This window comes from Ochotona princeps, chromosome 1 (genome assembly GCF_030435755.1).
Source record: "Ochotona princeps isolate mOchPri1 chromosome 1, mOchPri1.hap1, whole genome shotgun sequence".
Classification (NCBI taxonomy): domain Eukaryota; kingdom Metazoa; phylum Chordata; class Mammalia; order Lagomorpha; family Ochotonidae; genus Ochotona; species Ochotona princeps.
This window is the reverse complement of record NC_080832.1, coordinates 99,159,318-99,182,163: the sequence shown is the minus strand read 5'-3', so window position 1 is coordinate 99,182,163 and position 22,846 is coordinate 99,159,318. Positions and strand designations below refer to the sequence as shown.

Sequence of the window (22,846 nt, the reverse complement as noted above, 5' to 3'; positions counted from 1 at the left end):
GACCTTAAAAACCCTGAATAACATGCATAGTCATGCACAGACACACAATTTTTAAAGATTTTATTCCTATATATAGTACTCTTCGATATTTTTATTCAATTCTACTGGGCAATGGTTTAAGCCCTGGGTGCTCCACTTTCTGTGTAGCTCTCTGCTGATGTGCCTGGGGAAACAGTGCAAGATGATCCAACCTCCTGGATTCCCACCTACATGAGACCAGGGTGAAGCTAGGCTCCTGGCTTTGGCTTTACTCAGCCATGGTCAGTGTGGCAGCTTGGGTTGAAACAGCGGATGGAAGATTATCTCTCTTTCTCTTTGTCTCTTTGTGTGTGTGTGTGTTTCCTTTTCGCCATGTAACAGTGCCATTCAACAAATAAATGAGTTTTTAAAAACATGAATTATATTAGGACATGTAAAGAACCTTATATTTGATAAATAAAAATATTCCATTTATATTAACGTAGGTTCATTTATAAGCAGGAGCTGACAAGAAATGCAGACACATTGCTGAAAACAGTCCTAAATATAATCAACCAACACTGTTCACATTTGTTCTACCTCTGAGAATTTAACCAATCATGCAGTAAAAGTATTCAGGAAAAAAAAACTTGTCAGTCCTGAACATTTAGACTATTTTGTTTTGTTGCTATTCACCGGTCAAGGCATTACAACAACTACTTCCATAGCACTTACATTGCATTAGGTATAAGAATTCTGCAGCTGATCTAACGTATAGGAGAACAGATGCTTTAGGATATGTGCGTTTACTGTAAGGGACTTGAGCTCCCATAGATTTTGGTATCCCCAGGGGTTCTGGAACCCAACTGTGTTTCTCATTTCCATATTTCAGTTGGGTTGGTGATAAAAACTGATGACTCGCCTTGCCAGCCAGTTAGGTGCCATGTTCTGCATGAAGCTCCTGACCCTTGAATTCCTGCAGATGATAATGGGTGCACAGAATAGTAACCCAACTGATTTATCAGTGTCCCAAGAGATTGAAATAATTCATACACCCCTTTCATATTTTTGTGACCTTGGCCCTTTTTGATCCAACAAAGATCTGTCTGAAATCTGTTTCTTGTACTTATCTGTGTTATGCAGACTGCACCATACTTAGCATTTGGTGTTTGGAAACCCATCAACTGACTGCATCTTTGGGAAGTATTTACCCTATTCAGTTATTTTGGGAAAAGCCAGCACCTTTTTAGAAATTTAACCTGGAATGAAATAAGAAAATTTCAATCCAAAATTCCATGAGCACAACATTGGATCTTTTCCTCTTTTTATTCATGTATCTTCATTTTTAGGGGGTTTAAATTTATACCTAGAAATCAGACACAGATTTTTGTGCTTTATGTTCTTCACTTCATTATGTTCCAATTTCGTTTTCTTGTCTCCTTGTTAGTCACATTTCTCTGATTTCTCTTTTATCCAGTAGCATACTTATGATGTCAGAGAGATGTCAGTCTGGGGAAAATGCAGTGACTAAGAGTTAGGGAGTCCAATGTACTGAACCTCCTGAAAAAACATTGAGATAATCCCAGACCCTTCTACAGTGGAAATAATATTATCTCTAGAAAGCATCCTAAGAACTTGTCCAACATTATTATTCTACTCATAACATTCTTGCTACATAATTAGATATGAACTATACACTTGTGTAGCTAGCTACACTGTGTTTTACTCCAGAACAACTTTTACAGAGTCGGTGATTGCTAAAGCAAATACAAGGAACTGGCGATGCAGTCTTCCTGATCATGACGTCTCTTCCCAGCTGTAGATTCTAAACTGTCTGACTTTGTGGTGTTAAAAACACAAAATTCTGTTTACTGGAATAAGATGCTTTTGGGGTTGATTTTGCTGCATTTGCAACAGCTCATGTAACTCTATCAGGCACTGTCTGGGATTCTGAAGACACAGCTCTGAATACTTACACATCAATAGTTACAGATGGTTACGATTGTAAGTCAAGCTTGTGTGTGTGTGTGTGTGTGTGTGTATACATGTGTATAACTTTTCAATTAATTAAGAGGCAAAGAGAACATGCCAAAGCATTTTGGTCACACACCCAAGTGCTGTCAGTTGCTCTCAACACACACGAACTCAGTCCAAACCTCCCTGCCTGGGGAGCAGGCACTCAACTATTTGATTCATCATCTCTGACTACCAGGATTTGCACTGACAGGAAGTGGAGATGGGAGCAAGAGTCAGGAATTGAATCCAGGCACCCCAGGCAGACATCTTAACTGCTAAGTGTTTATACTGCCTCTGTAGTGGTACTTTTAAATTATGTGAGACAATAGAGGGTGCAAACATTTATCAGCAAAACAAGGGATATCATTTACAAATGTTCTGCAGAGTCTGCACTGACCATGTAAATCTTTAGTCATTGTTGCTCTCTTCTTAGTTTCAAACAAACATAAGATCCTTGCCTTGCACTTCTTACCTCCTGTGACTCATTGTGCCAACTGCAAAATGCATTAACTTTTGACATAGTACACTTTTGACACTCCATCATAATATTTTTTAAACAGTGTCTGATTTTGAGCTAGTTAGTTATTCTGGCTGAGCTTATTTTTAAAATTTGTGTATAAAGACCTCAGTATCTAATATAATTATGAAAATGTTAGAAGTTATAATCCCCGAATATTGGTGGCTTAACACAATACAAGCCTTTAACTCATCGCTTCTTTTTCTCACCTTTTCAATAATTTATTTATGAATTTTATTTTTAGTATAATTTTATGCTTTGTTATTTTAACAAGTCTTATATAGTCCATAGACACAGTTCTGAGAATATAATGATGTTCTTTTTCTTCCTCACCTCATCCCCTTCTCTCTCTCTCCCTTCTTCCTTTCACTGTCACTTGTCAGATTTTGATATAGATATTCTTCATTGGTTCATTCCTTCAGATTCTATTTGATTTATTGTTTTCTTCTTCCTAAATGATATTATCTCTTTGTCTTGAAATTTATTTAGAATTATAAATTGTTAACCCTGGAGGGGATTTAAGATTGAGTACTGTAATGCATTAGAGCATGGTAGTTGGGAGTGTAGCTTCTGGAATCAAATCAGCTTATTTATACTCACTTCTCCAACTTGCTCTAGGAAAAAAAACTCATGGCTTCTTTGAGCACAGAACTCACATCTACAAATTACCTCCTTCTAAATTTGCTGTGTGGGTTAAATCAGAATGTTTGCAGAACTCTCAGCGTGATTCCCAACCCAGAATCAATGTTCGATGTATTTAAGTTGTCTTTATTGTCTACTGAAAAGAATTAAGAGCAGTGAGATTAAGTGTTCTGCTCAGGGTTAAACATCTGGTGTGCAAGAGTTTTTTGGACCTGGGGAATAAAAAGGCTAGCCCGGAGGGAGTCCCAGTGTTCTTGTATGTCTGAAACAATTGTCATCCCAAAAAGGCTTTTTGACTGAGAAATAACTTTCACCTTGTATTTGATTCCCACATTAGTTTACTTTAGTATAAAGATTTGCAGTTTTCTTCTAAAATTGTGACATGAGAAGAGCAGTGAATTCATCCTCTCAGTCTCATGGCCACCCGAACAAACCCAATCACTGGAGCACTCGTGTATTCCCTTTGGATACACCCTGGTACTGAGCAATAGTTTCTTGGAAAAGGCTCTGGGCCAGTAGAATCGAACCCAGTGGACTAACTGCCAGTGTAGTCCCTGTTATCTGTTAGTCATTCACCTTAAATTCTCTTCTAGAAAAGGTTCCTGCCCTCCTGTCACCATCCTTCCCACATCTAATGCCAATGTGTATTTTAATGATTATTCTTTGTTATGTGCTTCCAAGCTTTGCTTTTGTTATAAGTTTGTTTTATGTAAAAGATTTTACAGAGAGAAAGAAGAGACACAGAAAGAGAAATCTTCCAGTTGCTGATTCACTCCCCAAAGGACTGCAACAGCTAAGCTGATCTAATACAAAGCCAGGGGTCAGGAGCTGCAGGACCCCAAGGACCTGAGTCATCCTCTATTGCTTTCACCAGCCATAAGCAGGGTGCAGGAATAGAAGTAGAGCAGCAGGAAGTCAAACCAGCATCCACTTAAGATGCTGGCACTTGCAGCTCTAGGATTAGCACACTAATCCCCTTCCAAGTTACTGTTTAGAAAAATCATTCATTTTGGGCCCAGCACAGTAGCCTAGTGGCTAAAGTACTTGTTTTGCATGGACCTGGTTCCCATATGGGCCCCGGTTCTAATCCCAGCTATTCCAGTTCCCATCTAGCTCCCTGCCTGTGACCTGGGAAAGCAATGGAGGACGTCCCAAAGCCTAAGGACCCTGCACCCACATGGGAGTCCCAGAAGAAATTCCTGGATCCTGGTTTCAGGTCAGTGCAGCTCTGGCCATTGCAGCTGCTTGGGGAGTGAGTAAATCAGCGAACGGAAGACCTTTCCTCTTTCTCTCCTTCTCTCTGTATTTCTAACTTTCCAATGAAAATGAAATAAGTCTTTTTAAAAAGACCACTCATTTTATTTCTTTTTTTAGAGAGTGAGAAAGAGAGAGAAAGAAAGAGACAGAGAGAGAAAAAGAAAGAATTAGGAAGAACCTAATCATTATTCCTTTCCACAAACGCCCTAGTGAGGTCCATGTAAGGGGTAAAATCTCAGAGTCGAGAACAAGTCCAACTCTCTCAAGCAGATGACAGGAACCCACTGCATGAGCCACCGCTGCTGCTTCCAAGGATGTGTATTACCAGCAATCAAAAGTCAGGAGACAGAGACAGCTACTGGCATTGGATGTAGACATCTTAACTTGTAGGCTAAGTGCCTGCTCCACCCTTCATTAACTCTTTGAAATACTCATGATTCTCTATTGAATGAGTGAGTCATAATTTTAGCCACTTTCAATTGAATATTTAGATACCTTCAATTGTTGCCTATTAGAAATAATTGCTGCAATACATAATCTCACACAGAAATACTTCTGCAGACATTTAGGCACATCTGTTTATACTTCATAGAAACAGTATTTCAAGATACAAAGATTTGCAAAGTTGATTGATTATTGGTAGGTTTTTCTCCATAATAGTTGTAACTTTATAATCAGACCAGCAATATACTAAGAAAGTTTAAATTGATAGAATTTCCTTGAAATGCTGACCTGAATAAGGTGCTGCATTTTTTTTTAATCACTGAAAATTCAATTGATTTAAAAATTTTCCTGGAACTATCTCTGCAGCATTGCAGGGTAAGCTGCCTGGTGTGCCTGCATTGCATATTCACGCCAGTTCGAGACCTAAATGTTTTACTTTCAATCTAGCACCCACCCTGCTAGTTTGCCTGAGAAAGTATATGTGCTTGGGCCACGGCACCCACATGGGAGACATGGAAAAAGCTCTGGGCTCCTGGCCTTGGCCTGGTCCTGGCCAACTCTGGCCATTGTGGCCATTTGTGGGGTGAACTAGTGAATCAAAGAACATTCTTTCCATCTCCCCCTCCTCTCTCTCTGTCTCTCTCTCACTCTACCTTTCAAATAAATAAAAAGAAATTTTACTTTATTATGAAGGAAGCTGAATTAACTCTTAGATGTTTATGACATTATCAGACTTTATGAAAGTACTCCAAATGTTCATGGAAAAAAAGAAGTAAAGTATAAATTTACTTTGATGCAAAAAAATTAATGTGCATAGATTTTTTTTCATAATATGTATTTTCTTGAAAATCACTCATGTGTTCTGTTTTCTATTTATAAGATTATTTGGGGGTTTTATTCTCATTAATTTAAATAGTTCATCTCTACATAGTGCTTTATGTTCACCTAGGAAATCGTTTCTCAAACCTGATTTGAGAGAAGTGCTTCAGCATCTTTTTTTTTTTCAAAAATGCAGATATCCTGGTTTTCCTGGCACCAAAGTTGAATTATAAGCAAAGGCACTCAGCATTTTTTACAAAGCAAATTTCTAAGTTATGGGAATAGTAATGGTTGAGAAACCTTGCTTACATGTATGGTCTGTGATATTCTTCCACTTACATGGTGATAATATTCTCTTTTCATACAGTATTTCATTCTTATTGCATTTCTTTTGCTTTAGTATTTCACTGTGTTCTTTATACAAGATGCCACAGCAGGTCATCATGAAAATTAGCCAAAAGTATAGCTGAAAGATTTTTCTTTTAAAAGCTATTTTCTGGTATCTATTCTGAAGTAGGTGCTGTAGTAAGCTCAGGATTTTGAATGGAGAACATAACTATCACTTCGAGAGCCATATCAGTGTTTAAACAAAATTATCAGTAAGCTAGGGAATGCCACATTGTAAGTGAATTATATATATCATAAGTCATAAGATACATAGTATAATAAGTGCATTCCTCCCAGAATCATCTGGAAAGCTTATGACACATGTATTAAATTTGTTCTTCAGGTGTAGGATTTAATGTAATTTGATGTTATAATACAACTTAGTATAACATATCCACATTTTAAACTATTTTCATATTTACTTTCTAGTAGATATATGTTGGAATAATTCTGTAGGTTTATGTGTGTTATTTCCTTAAAAGGAAAAATAAGATGGACATCATAGATACTTGACTGGAGTTTAACACACATAAACTGTTGTTTTTAAGGACGTGGTATATTGCAATACTAAGTTAATTCTATAGTTATATTTGGTAACACTTATCTATCAAATAACAACTTAGAAGTGCTGTTTAATACATATTAACACTCTGGTTTCTCTTCCGAATACATAAGTGATTCACCTTTAAAAAAACACAAATTAGTGTTGAATGCTTATATTTAGTTAACTAAAATACATTTTTCCTATAATGCAATAATGTTAAAGGTAGCAAAATCTCCTTTTTAATATTTATCTTATTTATTTGAAAGTCAGAAGTACAGAGAGAGAGAGAGAGGAACAGAGAGATCTTGCATCTTCCGGTTCTCACCCCAAACAGTCACAGAAGTCAGCGTTGAGCCAAGCCAAAACCAGGATCCAGAAGTTTGGTCCAGGTCTCCCACCTGGGGTGCACGGACCCAAGCACTGGAGAAATTTTCTGCTGCTTTCCCAGGTACTGAAACAGGAGTGAAGACCCTCAGACTCAAATCTCCAGGACTCAAATCAGCACCCACAGGGGATGCCAGTGTGGCAGTTGGCACCTTAACTCACAACACCACAACACGAGCTCCAAGACAATCTCTTTTATGGGGTTATAAGGGTTTAAAAATGAAGTATATGTATTCTCTCTTTTAAAAGTGCATGTAGTGGTGCTTCTTTTGAGCAATGCAGGAACTCAATGTGAGCACAACGTGCAATCAATTTTTTTTCAGAAAACATTTTCCACTAAATTTTTACTTCAGGGCAACATCAGTGATTTTTAGTTAAGCAGGGTTTTAAATAAAAAATTCCCTTAATTGTTTATTATTTGCCATGAAATGCAGACTGTTAATTTCCAACAACCATGAAGCAAATTATCTCTTGTTCAGAAATTAACTTCTGCCTGCTTATTAAGGCAGTCCTTTAATGTAAGTCATCACTTACTGCTAATATTACTGAAAAATTAAATACCCCTCAATGATTTCTACTTTTTTGAAAGCTGCATGATTAATACATGCACTTAGGATATACATTCTTAAAGTACTAATTTAAAGTCTTGCATGTAAAATATTCATTCTTAAGTACTAACTTTCCTCTCTCAATACATCTTCCTTCTAATGTATATAATTCCTGAAATGTCATGAGATAAAATTTATGTATTTATTAATGTTCTGCTTCAGTAGTGCTAAAAAAAAGTCATTGTTGTAGGAGGTAAATGGCTGAGTGACAAAATACATTGAAATATAGGAAGAGCTCAAGGCTGCTCCGCAAATGTGAATGAGAGAGAAAACGAACGAGTCTTGGACGTTAGGCTTCCAACATCATCTTTCACCAAACATTGAGGCAAAAACAACTGAATTTGCTATTATGGGAGTTGAAGATGAAATATTTTGGATCATCACTGCTTTGCTTTTGTCAACATGGGCCCTGAACTTGCTTTGCATTCATGTTGAGATATTATGCCACCGTGCAGACAGAGGTCATCAGTACTTATTTTTCATAAATCAGCTAAATCTTCTAGAGTCTTATTTCTATGCCTTTCTGATCTTAAAACTTTCATTTCTTTAAATCTGTTGTTATATGCTATACAGCAGCTATACAGCATTTAACTAAGGATGTGTCAGTGTTTCTGTTTATTTTAATTCACAGATCCATTTGTTCAGCCATTCTTTCGTCCTGACACACAAACCTCTGGAGGCATGATGTACACATTTTCTCTGTATATGAGAGTCTCTTCCCTTGCCACCTCTTTTGATGTAGCATTGCTATACATCCTGTAACAATGTTACATGGCAAGCAGTGGAAAGCAGTAAACAGCATACAGGAAGGAAGGTTCTGACTGTCAGTGTAAATGTAAATAGCAGCTGTTCCACTCAAACTGTTTCAAAACCACCAAACGGTGAAAGCTTTGCATAAAATGGGCCGAACCTTGAGAATCAGGTTTTCACAAAATTTTAGAGTCATGTTGCCACCTTCACGTATGTAGTCGTCACTTACCCTACTGTTGCACAAATGGTTGAAGAAATATATACTAGAATATGCAGTATTTTTATATGCAACACTTTAATACACAGCTATATTAATAGACATAAGTCAGCTTGTTATACAAAGACAACACTACAAATATTATGTTGGTTGCAAGATACTGTTTGATTCTTTAAAAAAAAATACTGTTTGAAAGGAATAGAAAGACAAACACACAGTGAGAGAGATCAAGATTGTTCCTGCTGTGTTACTATCCTAATAGCTGTAACAGCCAGGGCTGTGCTAGGCTGAAATCAGGAGGCTAGAATTCCACTGTACATGAGCCATTGCATCCTGCCTGCACAGGAAGTAGAGAATAGCTAGCCCTCAAATAGGCACTCTGATAAGGGATAAGGCAGCCTAAGCTATAATTTAACTCACTTTGCAATATACCTGCCCTATAAGATAATGTTGACTGCTAAACCTGCAAAAAGCTTATCCTCTGGTAACATGTATTATTCTATAGGTCAAGCTTTAAAATATTTTTAATCTCCAAGTTTGAAATGTCTTGAATAATCTCCCTTTTCTCACTTTTCTGGAAGTGACTATGCTGTATGGCATTTCAATGTCTTTAATGCTGTTTTTGTTTACCTTATATACACAGATTTTCTTTCCTTATTGTTTACCGGGATAAATTGATGATAATAAACGCTTTAAAAATATTATTTCGTGGACTTTTGGCCTAGCAGTATGATAGTAGTTGCCACATCCACATTCATATAGTAGTGGTTAGTTTCAATATTTAACCATATTCCCAAATCCAATTTCCTGCTGATGTGAGAGGCAACAGGCAATAGGTGATGCCTGAAATGTCTGGGTTCCTGCAACACCATCGGATCGGAGGCCTGGCTTGCGCTCTGGGCTCTGGACTTCTGCCTGTCCCTTCTGCAGCCTGCTATTGTGAGAATTTGAGTAGATTGATGGTTGGGAGAGCTTTTATGCTTTCTGAGATCTATCTATCTATCTATCTATATATATATATATATATATATGTGTGTGTGTGTACATGTATATATACACACATATATGTGTATACATGTATGTATACAGATGTGTATATGCATATGTGTATGTGTGTTCTGGTGTTAGCCAAAGCTATGGTCCTTCATTAAACTAGGAGTATTTTAACTAATTTGATAGAAACCCTTTCTATTTAGCTATTTCAACTCCTTATTCAAAGTCAAGAGCGGGGAACGTTATGTACTTCATGAACACAAAAATCTTAAAAATCTCAGAGGAAGACCTGCGGCAACTGCTCATTTTAAATATGAAGAGGGTACATAGGGTTCATCAACTGATTTCTAAAACATTCTCTGTCCCACATGCTCACATGCTCACTTCATTGTAATCTCTATATATTAAATTAGACTCTTCTTCCAAAGCCCGAAATAGGAATTGAGTGTGAGATAAATGGTTATGGCATAAAACAAATAGATTTTTAAAAAGGCAAATGGCAATGCTAATGTCTCTTAACATAGTAAAATTAAATATTCGTGCATAACTGCAAGTCTAAATTTTATGCTGTCTAATGTTCATAGCTATTGAAACTTCAAATGAAGATGTTCACTAATAATGCTTATTAATCACAATAAAACTTTCTATTATCTGAATTTGCTTTTGTAAACATCCCATCAGTTTGTTATTTCACTATTAGCTATATATTATATGCATAAACTATCAATATAGAATTGTTAGATTTGTTCCCTCTTTTTTCTTAATATGAGTTAGGGCAAATCTTTGAGATAGAAGTTCTTTGAGAAAAGCAACTCCAAGAAAATATTGAACCCCTGTTAACAATATGCTTACTATAGGATTTAGGGACGTGCATGCTAAGATCTATAATGTACTCTGAGATACATCAAATGTATTATAGATAAATGATGAGTGGAGGCTTAGAGATCTAGAAAAATTAATAACAAGTGTAGTATAATATGATGGTAATTCAAATTATTTGTAAAAAGGGGAATTAAAAGAAAATGTGAATTTTACATGAATGTTTTGATGCTCCCTTGTATTAAGAATGTGGGTTTGTGCTAAATATAATTTGTTCACATTTGCTAAATGTTTGAAATTTCTCATTTGATTATTTAAGAAGTCACCAAAATTGATTTGCCACTTTTGGGGGGAAATTTTTGTTGTAAGAAAGGCAAAAAATTCTTAAAAATTACTCTTGGGGTTATCTTCTATCAGCTTTATGGTATCCTAAATTATCTTCCTATTTTCCAAGGTTATTGCTTTCTTTATCATTATTTACAAGTATGAATTTCCAATGTGAAACAATTATATTTACTTTTTCTAGAAAACAGTATCTTTTATGAAAAATTTTCATTGATACAAACTTGTCTATTTTATGTATTATTTTCACATTTATAAACATGCATTTCTTTTTCTCTATACTATTAAGTACACTATTTCTCCCCAGTATTAACTTATGAAATAGTCTGTGAAATTAATGCAGGATCAAATCTACCGCATCTTAATCTTTTACTAACTTCATATGATTTGGTCATCAAGATTGTTTTTAAATGTTATTGTATATGTGGTTATCATGTTATTCCTTCATGATTAGCATACTTTCCTCTTTGAAACTCTAGAAAATACCTGATCTCTATTCCTCACTTGACATTTACAGTACAATAACTGATGGCATCACTACTGCATCAGTACAAAGCAGGTGCTTCTTTATTTAAATCATTTGAAAGGCAGAGAGACAAGGCGAGAGAGAAAGGGATGGAGAAGGATATTAGGGAGAGAGAGAAAACTTGATTATTTAAACAGTAGTTTAATAGTCAGGTAAGATTTAGTTTGATTAAACTTCAAGAACATTAACTTCTGTTTTCCAGATTGATTTCCACCACTGAATTTCAATTCCAGTGATAAGCTGTTTTTATTCCATTTCTTGAAAATTGATTTGTTTTAGGTTTTCTGACAGGCTACAGTTATTTTGGATTGTATTATAGCTGACCAAGTAATCACTTCTCAGCCTTTTGGCTAAGATCAAGTATAGTATACTTTAGCAGGTACACAATGTTGTAACAGACTTTTACACAAATTATATCACTGTGGTGTTCAGAAGCCTTCCATAAGCCTGAAAATGTTGGTTCTATAATCACACAACACACTCTCAACAACATAGCATTGTGATATTGATACAGGTAACTTGATTGCCTACCCAAGTGCTCCAACTTCTTTGAAAAGTTACTTGGTTCCACTCTACTCCCTGATGAAAGAACTCCCAGTGAAACCGTTAAATGTGTCTTGATTATACAATGCTGGATTTTCTGTCATTGTCTCTACCTACAACATCAGGAGAATTGGGAGCGTGGAAGGGGAAATCCCTAAGCCGCTGAAACTGTACCATGAGAAAGAAAAATTAAAAAAAAAAACAGTTATTTGGTTCTGTTATCAGATGCTTCCACAGATCTCATGGAAACGATACCTGACTACTTCAGATCCATTGAGAATAGGTGCTAGATTGAGTGGTAGCAAAATGACACAAGGAGCTTTCTCCCCACTGAATTAATGTGTAGGATTTTGGAAGTCTGTTTCAGGGTCAGAATACAATCATAATCAAAACTCCTGGACTGTAATTCTGGTTTTTTTTTTCTTTTGCCTTCAGTTGTTCCCTCTCCTGCCTGCTAAGCTGCTCCTCTGTTCCTTGGTTCTCCTCTCCCAGCTTCAGCACACCCTCTCCAAAAGTCCTTTCTCTCCTACTGACACAGTGAATTGGAAGCATGGTCCATCTGAGCAGGAGCAGGAGTAGGGTTGAGGAAAGTGTGAGAGACTGCTGTCATGAGGGTTTGATATTGTTCAGAAACTTACTTGTGTTGTCTGCCAACAGGGGAAGCTTTGCACTTGGCTCGGGATTTTGGCTACACTTGTGAAACAGAGTTTCCAGCCAAAGCAGTAGGAGAACATCTTGCCAGACAGCATATGGAACAGAAAGAACAGACAGCAAGAAAAAAGATGATCCTAGCCACCAAGTAAGCAAAAGAGGGAGGCACTGTGTGTCTCACCCTCAGTTTTCCCGTTTTCTTTGAGTGAGGGGAGCAGGTATGGAAATCACCAGCTTTCCAGCAGAACCGGGATTCCAATATGTTGAACAAGGATTTCCACCCCTCTGTACCCATGGTAAGACATACAGATAGCTCTTGATCACTTTCGGAGAGACATCGTGGAAACTGATTAAAGTTTTTCGGAAAACATTCCCTGAGCTCACAGAAATCACAAAAGAAACACATATGTAGGAAATGTTGACTAGGCCAATATGCCCTTGGCTATTCTGTAGTATATACTAAGGGAATCACTGTGCCTTAACAAATGAGGATAAAAATTTCAAGGCACTATGAATGACGGAGGAATGTGATGACAGGTGAGGAGGACACAAATGTGTAGAGAAGATTCTGGAAATAAAGGTCACCATCAACGCGTCATCTTCTCCTGTGTGTAACTAAACTAATCAGCTCTGCACACCTCAGCCTATCAAATTGATATTGAATTTTTTAAAAGGCACAACCAATGTGAAGACTCCTGAAAATCACACTAAGTTTAAGTAAAATAGTGAGGAAAATAATGTTAAGGCAAATGTATCTGTATAGTGAGGGGAAACATACATTAGATGACTTAAAAAATTCCCTCAATCTAGATGCTTTTTGAGAATTTAAGGAAGAACTACCTCTTAACTATGTAAAATGTCAGTAACGCTATAAGCACAGCATCCATGAAAATTACTTTCTTGTTTTAAGATTTATTTATTTTTATTGGAAAGTCAGCTTTACTGTGAGGAGAGACAGAGAAAGATCTCCCATCTGCTGGTTCACTCCCCAAGTGGCCGCAACTGCTGGAGCTAAGCTCTGAGCCAGGAACCAGGCACTGCTCCTGGGTCTCCATTACGGGTGCAGAGTCCTAAGGGTCCACCACTTTCCAAGGCCACAAGCAGGGAACTGGATGGAAAGTGGAGCTGCCAGGACACAAACCAGCACCCACATGGGATTCTGGAGCATGCAAGGAAAGGATTCCAACCACTAGGTTACCATGCCAGGCTCAGCATGAAAGTTATTTTCCTAAGTTATAGAGAAAGGCCTCTCAGAGGAAGCTAGTTATTATCATAATCTCCACACTGAAATAAGCTATTATTGCATAAAAGCTATTAATAATCTTAAATGCTTTGCTACTTCTATATTCAAATTTTAGTACTCATGGAGGTTTTTAAAATGATCATTTATTACTCTATTTTTAAATTAAGCAGTAAATTTATTTTTATTGATTTGAAAGAGAGATTGACAGCAGAGATCTCCCAACCATTGGGTTACTGGCTCAAATGACTATAGCAGCAGGGGCTGCACAAGACTAAAAGCAAGGATCATGGCTCAGTCTGGGTCACCCACTGGTCTCAGGCTTTCAGGTATTGCTACCTGCCAGGATACACATTAGCTGGAAACTGGAAGTGGAAATAGAAACAAAGCTTGAACCAAGACACTCTGACATGCAATGTGTCCCAGTGCTACCGCACCAAATGCCTGTCTCCTCATTTCTTGTGGAGGGGACATGTTTTAGGAGAAAGCATAAAGTAAATAGTAGTATAAATGTGACTTTTGAGAAACTGATTAAAAATAATTATTTAATGATGCTGGCTAACTTTCAAAGTGGTTTCTAGTGCATAAAACCTGAATGCTTCTCTGTTCTAATTTTGGAAGCTAAATGTCCTTCTTTTTTTTCCTTCAGAATTAGAGCTATATTGAATACCTATGACTCAACAAGCTTCTTCAACACATTTGGTGTCTGTGTAGTGTTTGTGGCTGTGTCTGTTTGGGTTTTGAATTACATTTAGGTACCAATCTAAGAACACTAGTAGACTATCTCACTCCCCCCCCCCCAAAAAAAAGAGAAAATTATGATTAATGGCATGGGGGAAATAGGAAAAATGAGATAAAGGGAAGAAAAGTAGAGAGTGAAGAATTAGACAGGAAATGAAAGTGATTATGGCAGGTGACTTAAATTTTGGAGATTAAGGTTTGTGCTGTGGAAGCTCCTGGAAACTGGCTTGCGAAAAGGCTTAAATATGAATCTCTTCTGTAGGTTATCTGCTGGGAGTCTTTGTTTCTATTTTGTGTGCAGTCTTTCTGTCAGTACCCAGAGGGATCTTCATCAGACATGTTTCAGTTTCTGTAGAAGGAACTAAAAACGCATCAAGTTAGTTAGTTTGAAACTTTAACCTCAGGAGAAAGATAAAGATTCATTACAGATCAAGAGAATTATACAGTACTGAAAGGTAACACACCCAAAGCTTTCCCAAAGTACAGTAACATTGTGGCTGGTAGGTTCACTCAGTTTTCCCAGTATCTGTGTCCAGGTGGTACACTTGGATGATTCTGTTATCCCACAATAAGGGGTCTTTGTATTTTCAACCTTTAAGTTACCTGGTTGTGATTTCATTATACATAGTCTAAGACTTTAATCCCCTAGTCCAATGAAGTTCCCGTTACTGTTTAAGAGTTTAAGAGTCTCTGAGTAAACTCAAGTTGATTCTGAAATTTTTGTTTTCACAGAGTAAGAGAAATAGTTCTATCTTTGTCAAAGTTAGCCTCAGACGTATGTTTTAGAGTACTGGATTCAACCAGGTGGAAGTATTTTGTTTTCTCCTGGGATCCAAGACATGTGCAATATTCTGGGTACAATTTTTAACTCTGATTTCATAAAATATGCAAGAACGTATCATTTAATTTGAATTCATTTGTGTATGGCTTGCATTTGCAGGCCATTAATCCTTAAAAAAGAAAAGAGCTTAGCCTTCCAATGAGCTTATTTTACAAAACAGTAAACAGCCTATAAACACCTAGACATTAGACTACAACCTGTATAAGTTTTTTTTTGTTTTTATGACATATGCGTGTTCCATCATAATGACACAACATGAAAAAAATTAAGGAATCTGAGGTCATGCAGCTATAGTAAGCAAACAGCATAATCAAAATAAGGAGTCAATTAATGGGTGTGTAGGAATAACCTGCCCAATGTGCAGGAGGCACAGTTTCTAATTTTCCATCAGTGGAAAAACATTGAAATATTTTCATTAGTTAAAATGCTGAAAGTTCATATTAATTAGCCTGCATGGCTATTCAACACATTATATTCAGCTCATTTTTCTCATAAATCTTTGAACAAAAATATTGCTTATCTACACTGTCGGATTGGCCTTCATAGTCCTTTTTTACCTCACTGGATAAAAGATTCTTTTGTTTTTGAATATATTATCAAACATGCAATTATATGAAGCACTCATTAGGTCTGGTAGTTTCCTAATTTCTCTTTATTACCAATATTTTGTTGATTACCCAGATGTTTCAGTGTAATTTCAATCATTGCTTAGAATAAAGAATAAAACCAGAAAAAATTCTGAATTCTAAAAATATACAAGCCATTTGTTTATTTGGTTAATATAAAATACATGTTAGCCTCTTTGTTCAATGTAGAACTAAATATATTTAATATTTGATGTTCATTAAGGTAAAGCAAAATAATTAAAATGTAAATGAATCATCAAAGGAGAAACAGAAATGTAGACACCATCCAAAAAGTTACATCTTCAGGACACTGACATAGGTGATGAAGTTAGCGTGTATGTTTCATCTGAGATTTATGTTACATAATTCACAATTAGATTTTATTTTGAAATCTAAGTGTTTCTTATTACAGCTTTGCAAATGAAAATTTAAATAAGACTAAAACTAGTCATAAAATAACAATTGCATTCCATAAACAATTGTGATGGAGTGTTGATAATTGACTAAAGGGAATGAACATGATTGTCATGTGTTTCTAAGTCTGGAAGCTATCCTAAGTCAATGAGCTAAGCAGCAGAATTAAATATCAAAGGTTGAAAATTCTAAAACTACTGATATGGCTTCATATAAGGCAGAATTAAATTGTTCAGCCTTTGTTAATTTTTCCCCAATACGCTTTTTTCTCACTTCCTCACCAATTTTCAGTTTCATTTGCCCAGGAACAAAATTGATTTAGCAACTTATAAACTAGTTTATTCAATTCCCCAACAATTCCAGTATCATCCCAAGAACTACATTATTTTAAGTTTTATTTTAATAGAAAGTTTGGTCATAAAACAATTTAAATCTTTCTTTGTGAGAACAAATTATACAGTATACCACACAGTAGTACACATTAGTGATTTTATAAATAACATGAGATCACATTAAAATTTTAGCTAGAGGGTTGTGTTTGGTGACACACTAAGTTGAGCTACAGTTTGGGACACGCTTGTCTCATACCATAATGTCTTAGAGTTAATCCCACCTCTGCTTTCAATTCATCTTCCAGATATAGCACATCCTAAGAGATAGTAGAATATATCTCAAATACTTGGGTCCCTGCCATCTATATGGGATACCCAGATGAAGCTCCTGGCTCCTAGCTTTGGCTCCATCTTTTGTGGACATGTAAGGAGTGAACCAGTGCATGGAAGCATTCCCTCTTTCCTTACTTTTTCAATACACAGAAATAAAACAACATTTCATTAGAAATTTCCCAAAATAAAAATAAATGATAGTGCATCTAATTATTGAATAATACAAAGTACAACAGATGATAATGTCCTCACTAAATGGTATCAAATACTTAGTTGAAGTTGAACTCATTAAAATATAGGACAATGAGAGCCAGCCAAGTCTCCTTGAAGACAGAAACAGTGACAGATTCAGCACAACAATTTTCAGAGAAGGTAAAAGACATTGTTGTAAAAAGTGTGGCATTTAAGACTATACTTCAGAAACTCAGTCAAAACATAAAGAGATTTGGAGGAAACTGTTTTGTTTAGGTGATTAGGACTCAGTTTTGTTTTTCCCTTTGCTTCCTTCCATGTTTGCTATGTAAAAATGTATAAAGCAAATTCTATGAAATGACACAATATTTGAACACTGGAAATAAACCAGAGGTTTATTCTCAAGAAAAAGTTATATCTTTGACATTTTAGACAACTGATTAATTTTACTTGTATGTAAATCTCCAATGATTTAATTGATTTGAGAAGCAGAAATATAACGAGAGAAAGAAAGAGCAGGAACTATCATACTCTGGTTCACAACATATGGGACTGGGTTGGGCGAGAAGCCAGAAGCTGAGAGCTCAGTCTCAATCTCCATGTGGATGACAGGGACCCAGCCACTTGAGCCCTCACTGCTGCTTCCCAGGGTCCTCATTGGCAGGAAGCTGGAGTCGGGAGATAAAGGTCAGTATTGAACCCAGGCAGTTTGATGTGGGTCATGGGTGTCTTAACCAGTGTCTTCACTGCTATGCTAACTGTTCACCCCTCCAATGACTTCTGCTCAGCGATACATTATTTGTAGTTCAATATATTTTGTAACGTTTTAGTATTCGGTTGTTAATGGCACGAGTGCCTCAATAGAAATCATTGTTGGGCCTGTACTTGAGATAATTTCACACTTTTGTGCTTGTCTTTGGCTCCATTTATAATAATTTTCAGTTATATTGTGACCTGCTTTAATTGCCTGGTGTAAAATCAGACAGAAAATAGTCATGGGTATGGAGCAACTTTACTTCAGACAATGATGCATTGGGTCAGTTCTTGGCACTCTGTTCTATACTACAAACTAGTGCATTCATTTAATGGGTTTTGCTGCTTAAAATAAAAGTTTCCCTGTGCTGCTTGTATAGACTTCTGTCATTTTGACTTCATCACAGGACTTCCTGTTACTCAACACGCATGGCAATGCTGTAATTAAACTGAAAACAATGGCTCAAAATCATAATTGCTTAGCTGCAATGAAGGCAGCAGAAAACTACCCTAGGGGAAACTTTTCTCAAGAAATCAGTTTACATGAAACGTAACATTCTTTGTGAAGCTAGTGTACTAAAATTATAAGTAACTGATTTTATGTTCTAAATATTAAATATAAAATTAGTCCAAAAGATTCTGAATTATAATACAGTTTCGGGGAAAAAAGGACTCCTGGCTCTGAAGCTATAATTAATCTGATTTACAGAGATGCCCTGCAAAATCACACTTAATTTTTAAAGAAGAAATTGTTGCTTGTCATTATTTCATCTGGATTTTCCATTGTTCTGAAATTAATCTATGACTGTTTCTCTTCAGAAAAAAAATGAACATTGGTTTTGTCAGGACCCATTGACTTTTATTTAGTTGGAATGTCTTATGATTCTTCTATGAACCTTGACATTAAAATCATTGTTTGCATCCTGAGTAAATACAGTGAATGAAACTTCACAAGTCGCTTTACAAAACTGTATCTAGCCTTCTTGTGAAACAGAGGCCAAACATTTGGTATAATATCGTGGGAGGAAATGAAAGCCCTATTTCAAGAATTCAGTTCAAATTTTGGATCTTTTATTTTAGGCAAATTTGTAAAGAATTCCAAGACCTCTTGAGTCAAGACAGATCTCCACTGGGATCCTCCAGACCCACTCCGATTCTGGACCTTGATATCCAGAGACATTTAACACACTTCAGGTAAGACTCCTGTACCTCTTTGCTCAGCCTCTCTTTTAATCAGCACAGAACTTTCTATATCTTATCACTGTTTCATTTAAAGAATACATTTGCATAGCCAGAAGTAGCTATGCTTTATTTCTGACTTCTATAAGAAAATTCTTGATATTGCATGTTTAATAAGCAACAGAAATGTATTGCTCCAAGTCCTGGAAGCCAGGAGATTCCAGACCACGACACCAGCAGGTTAGGCATCTGGTGAGGCATGCTTCCTGCTACAGAGGTGACACCTGCTTTTTCCTCGTGTGAGAGAAAGAACACACAGGCTCCTTCACAGCTCTTTTTGCTTTACATGGGTTAATGTAAAGAAAGCAGATTTCATGTATTTCACAGGTGCAATTCTTTTTTTTTAGTTATTGTTATTATTTTTATTTTTTTGACACGGTTTTATGGCAATAGGGATCCCCCTGTGCGCTCCCACTCTCCCTTCTCCTTTTCCCATCCCTTCATTCTCCCACATATTGTTGTAGTAGTATAGTCCTTCAGTAATATGTACAAGTTTAACATTCTGCTGTTTCTCAAAAGAGAGCTATACTTTCCTCCCTTCTTTTTTACTTCCCTCAATCTTCCTGCTTCCTTGCTTTTTGTTTTCTTAATTCTTTTTTTTTTCAGTGTATAAAACAGAGCAGTTTTTACTGATAATTACAGAACAAATCATTGCACATTGGTATTCTCTAATACCACAGGTGACGATAAGGATAATAAAGGTGTATTTGGCATTTCTTTTTTTTTAATTATTTATTATTTAACTTCATTAATTACATTGTATTATGTGACACAGTTACATAGATACTTGGGTTCTCCCCACCCCTCCCCAAACCCTCCCACCATGGTGGATTCCTCCACCTTGTTGCATAACCACAAGCGTATATGTTTTCTTAATTCTTACAAATACATAAATTCAGTCTACTCTATAGTCACAGGGTTAATGCACCACTAGCCATTGTAAGGACCTATTCTTCATAAGCTAATCAGTTCTTAACATTCCTACAACCTCTTATTGTGTCATCTTGGGGATTAGATATTAACATATAAATGTATAAACCGTAGCAATGACCAACAGAATTCTTTGAAATCCCAAGAATGTAATATCAAGTGCACAATAACAATACATGATGCCCCTTAAATCTTTTTATTTGTTTATTTATTTATTTAGTTATTTGACAGAGCTTATTAGCCACAATAATCAGGACTGGGACAGGCCAAAACTGGTAGCCTAGAACTCTACATGGGTCTCCCAAGTGTATGGAAGAGACCCAGCCAACTTTTGCTGCTTCACTTGGCACAATTGCAGGGAGCTGGGTGATAAATGAAACAGTCAGGACTGGAAACAGCACTCCCATCAGATGCTGGCATCAGCTTAATTGCACCACAATAGCCCCTGTCAAAGATAGTTAAATAGAAGATTTTATTTTCCAATATATCACAACTCTCCATCTGAAAGTATACCAAGTGGAGGATTTATTTCACAGAACTTTTCTGCCATTCAATTAATTTAGTGAAGACAGGTGTAATCCAATTGATGATATAATGCCAAGAAGTGAAAAAGCAAAATAGTTTGGATTCAATAAACTATTTTTTTAAATTCGAGTCCTCAAACATGTGAAACAGGACAACATTTCCAAACCTTTATTTTTCTAGTTTTAAGTGGTATAAGAAATCCTCTGTTGTGTTGTAGTCATGAGCTAATATGTGATAAGGAAATTGAAAGAGAAATTCAATAAATATATCCGTTTCCTCTACTACCATTATGAGCTTAAAAGATAAAGATTGGTTCCTCTTTTGTGTCTTCACAAATATTTCCAATTATTTTGTTTGAAATATTTGTTATTTTTAAGCAGTTCAATTAAGAACTTGGTATTTTATTCAAATTGTAAATCTAAATTTAAAGAAGTCTGTTAAGTTACAAAAATTCTCTAAGAGTTTGTTCAGGCAGATGTTTGGTGAAGCATTTAGAACAGCAACATTCCACATCTAATTGCCCTGTGCTCAAGAACACTCTATTTCTGCCTATGCCTTTTTGTCGATGTGCAAAGCAACAGCTGACAACTGAAGTACTTTGCATCTCTGCACTCCATGTGCAGTCCTGTCTCCTGCATCAGCCTGACCCAGACCCAGGTGCTGTACACAGTAGGAGAGTGAACCAGCATGTGGAAGATCTCTCTCTCTCTCTCTCTCTCTCTCTCTCTCTCTCTTTTTCTCTTTCTCTCTTTCTCTCTTACACACACACACATACACACAGAGTCACTGTATCTCTTTCTCTTTCTAAGACTCTCTGCCCTTCAAAGAAATATTTTAAAGAATGGTCTTAGTTCATTAAAGTAAAAAAAATCACAACTCTGTCTAATGTTATTAATTTTGTCGTGGATGCCACATCCTTCAAAAGTGAAATGGGCTATTTTTTGTTGTTAAACTCGGAGTAAAACAGAGCTTTGAACATAAATTGAATAACAGCTGCTGTGTGGAATAAATAGACAACATTTGCAGTTCATGAGACAATTGCTCAATTACTACCACAGAACACTTTATGGAAAATTTCCACTTGTAAGCTTGAGCTGAACATTTCGTTTGCTGGATTTATGTGCCCTTATTTATCAATCCATGCACAATGTGGCAGTAAACTAGCATCAGTCAGAAAAGAGCTAAATTTGCAATAAGCAGCTATTCCTACTCCCAGTGGAAATGTAAAATGATATTACCAAACTGTCAAAAGTATTTAGATCGTAAGATTGTCTATTACAATTTGCAACATGTAACCATAAAGCGTTTAACACAAAAGAATATACTTAGGCACAATAACACCATCTACAAAATTCTCTATTATTATTTATACATTAAGTGAAAATCATGACTTCTCATTTAAATGTATTGTCAAAATTTTCACTTATTTATTTTTTGTAACTGTGTTACAGATTGTATATTTAGGTGAATCTTCTGATTTGATAATGGAACTTATGATAGAAATCACTGAATCAAAATTCACTTTACCATTTTCCTAAATTCCATCTTTTATTTTATTGTGATTTTTAAAACAAACAAAATTCACCATCTTAACCATTTCTAGCTATTCAACTCTATAGTTCCAAGTATGCTCACATTGTTTTACAACTAACTCTGGCCTTTTCATTATGCAGAACTGAAACTCTGTACCTGTTTGACCACTACCCAATTCTCTTTTCCTCCAAGCAACTGCTGTCCTACTTTCTGTTTCTGTGAATGTCACTACTCTAGATATCTTATTTGAGACCACAAAATATTTGTCTTTTTTTAGAACTGGATGGCTTCATGAAGCATAATGTCCTCAAGTTTCATCCATGTTGCAATGCTATCACAATATCCTTCATTTTTTTAAAGATTTTATTATTATTGGAAAGCTGGATATACAGAGGAGGAGAGACAGAGAGGAAGATCTTCCGTCTGATGTTTCACTCCCCAAGTGAGCCGCAACGGGTCAGTGCGCGCTGATCCGAAGCCGGGAACCAGGAACCTCTTCGAGGTCTCCCACGAGGGTGCAGGGTCCCAAAGCTTTGGGCCGTCCTCAACTGCTTTCCCAGGCCACAAGCAGAGAGCTGGATGGGAAGTGGAGCTTCCGGGATTAGAACTGGTGCCCATATGGGATCCCGGGGCTTTCAAGGCAAGGACTTTAGCCACTAGGCCATGGCGCTGGGCCCAATTTCCTTCATTTTTAATGCTACGTAATATTTTGCTGAATGTATAAATATCA

The 22,846-nt window shown here is 36.3% G+C and overlaps 1 protein-coding gene across 1 annotated transcript in view; it reads left to right on the top strand.

Annotated features, from left to right (window-relative positions):
* TFAP2D (transcription factor AP-2 delta) overlaps positions 1-22,846 on the top strand; it is a 59,947-nt gene that overhangs the window by 20,337 nt on the left and 16,764 nt on the right. The window contains exons 5-6 of the mRNA XM_036494065.2: positions 12,424-12,565; positions 18,970-19,083. Of these exons, the coding sequence (XP_036349958.1) occupies positions 12,424-12,565; positions 18,970-19,083 (256 nt within the window). The remainder of the gene's footprint in view (positions 1-12,423; positions 12,566-18,969; positions 19,084-22,846) is intronic.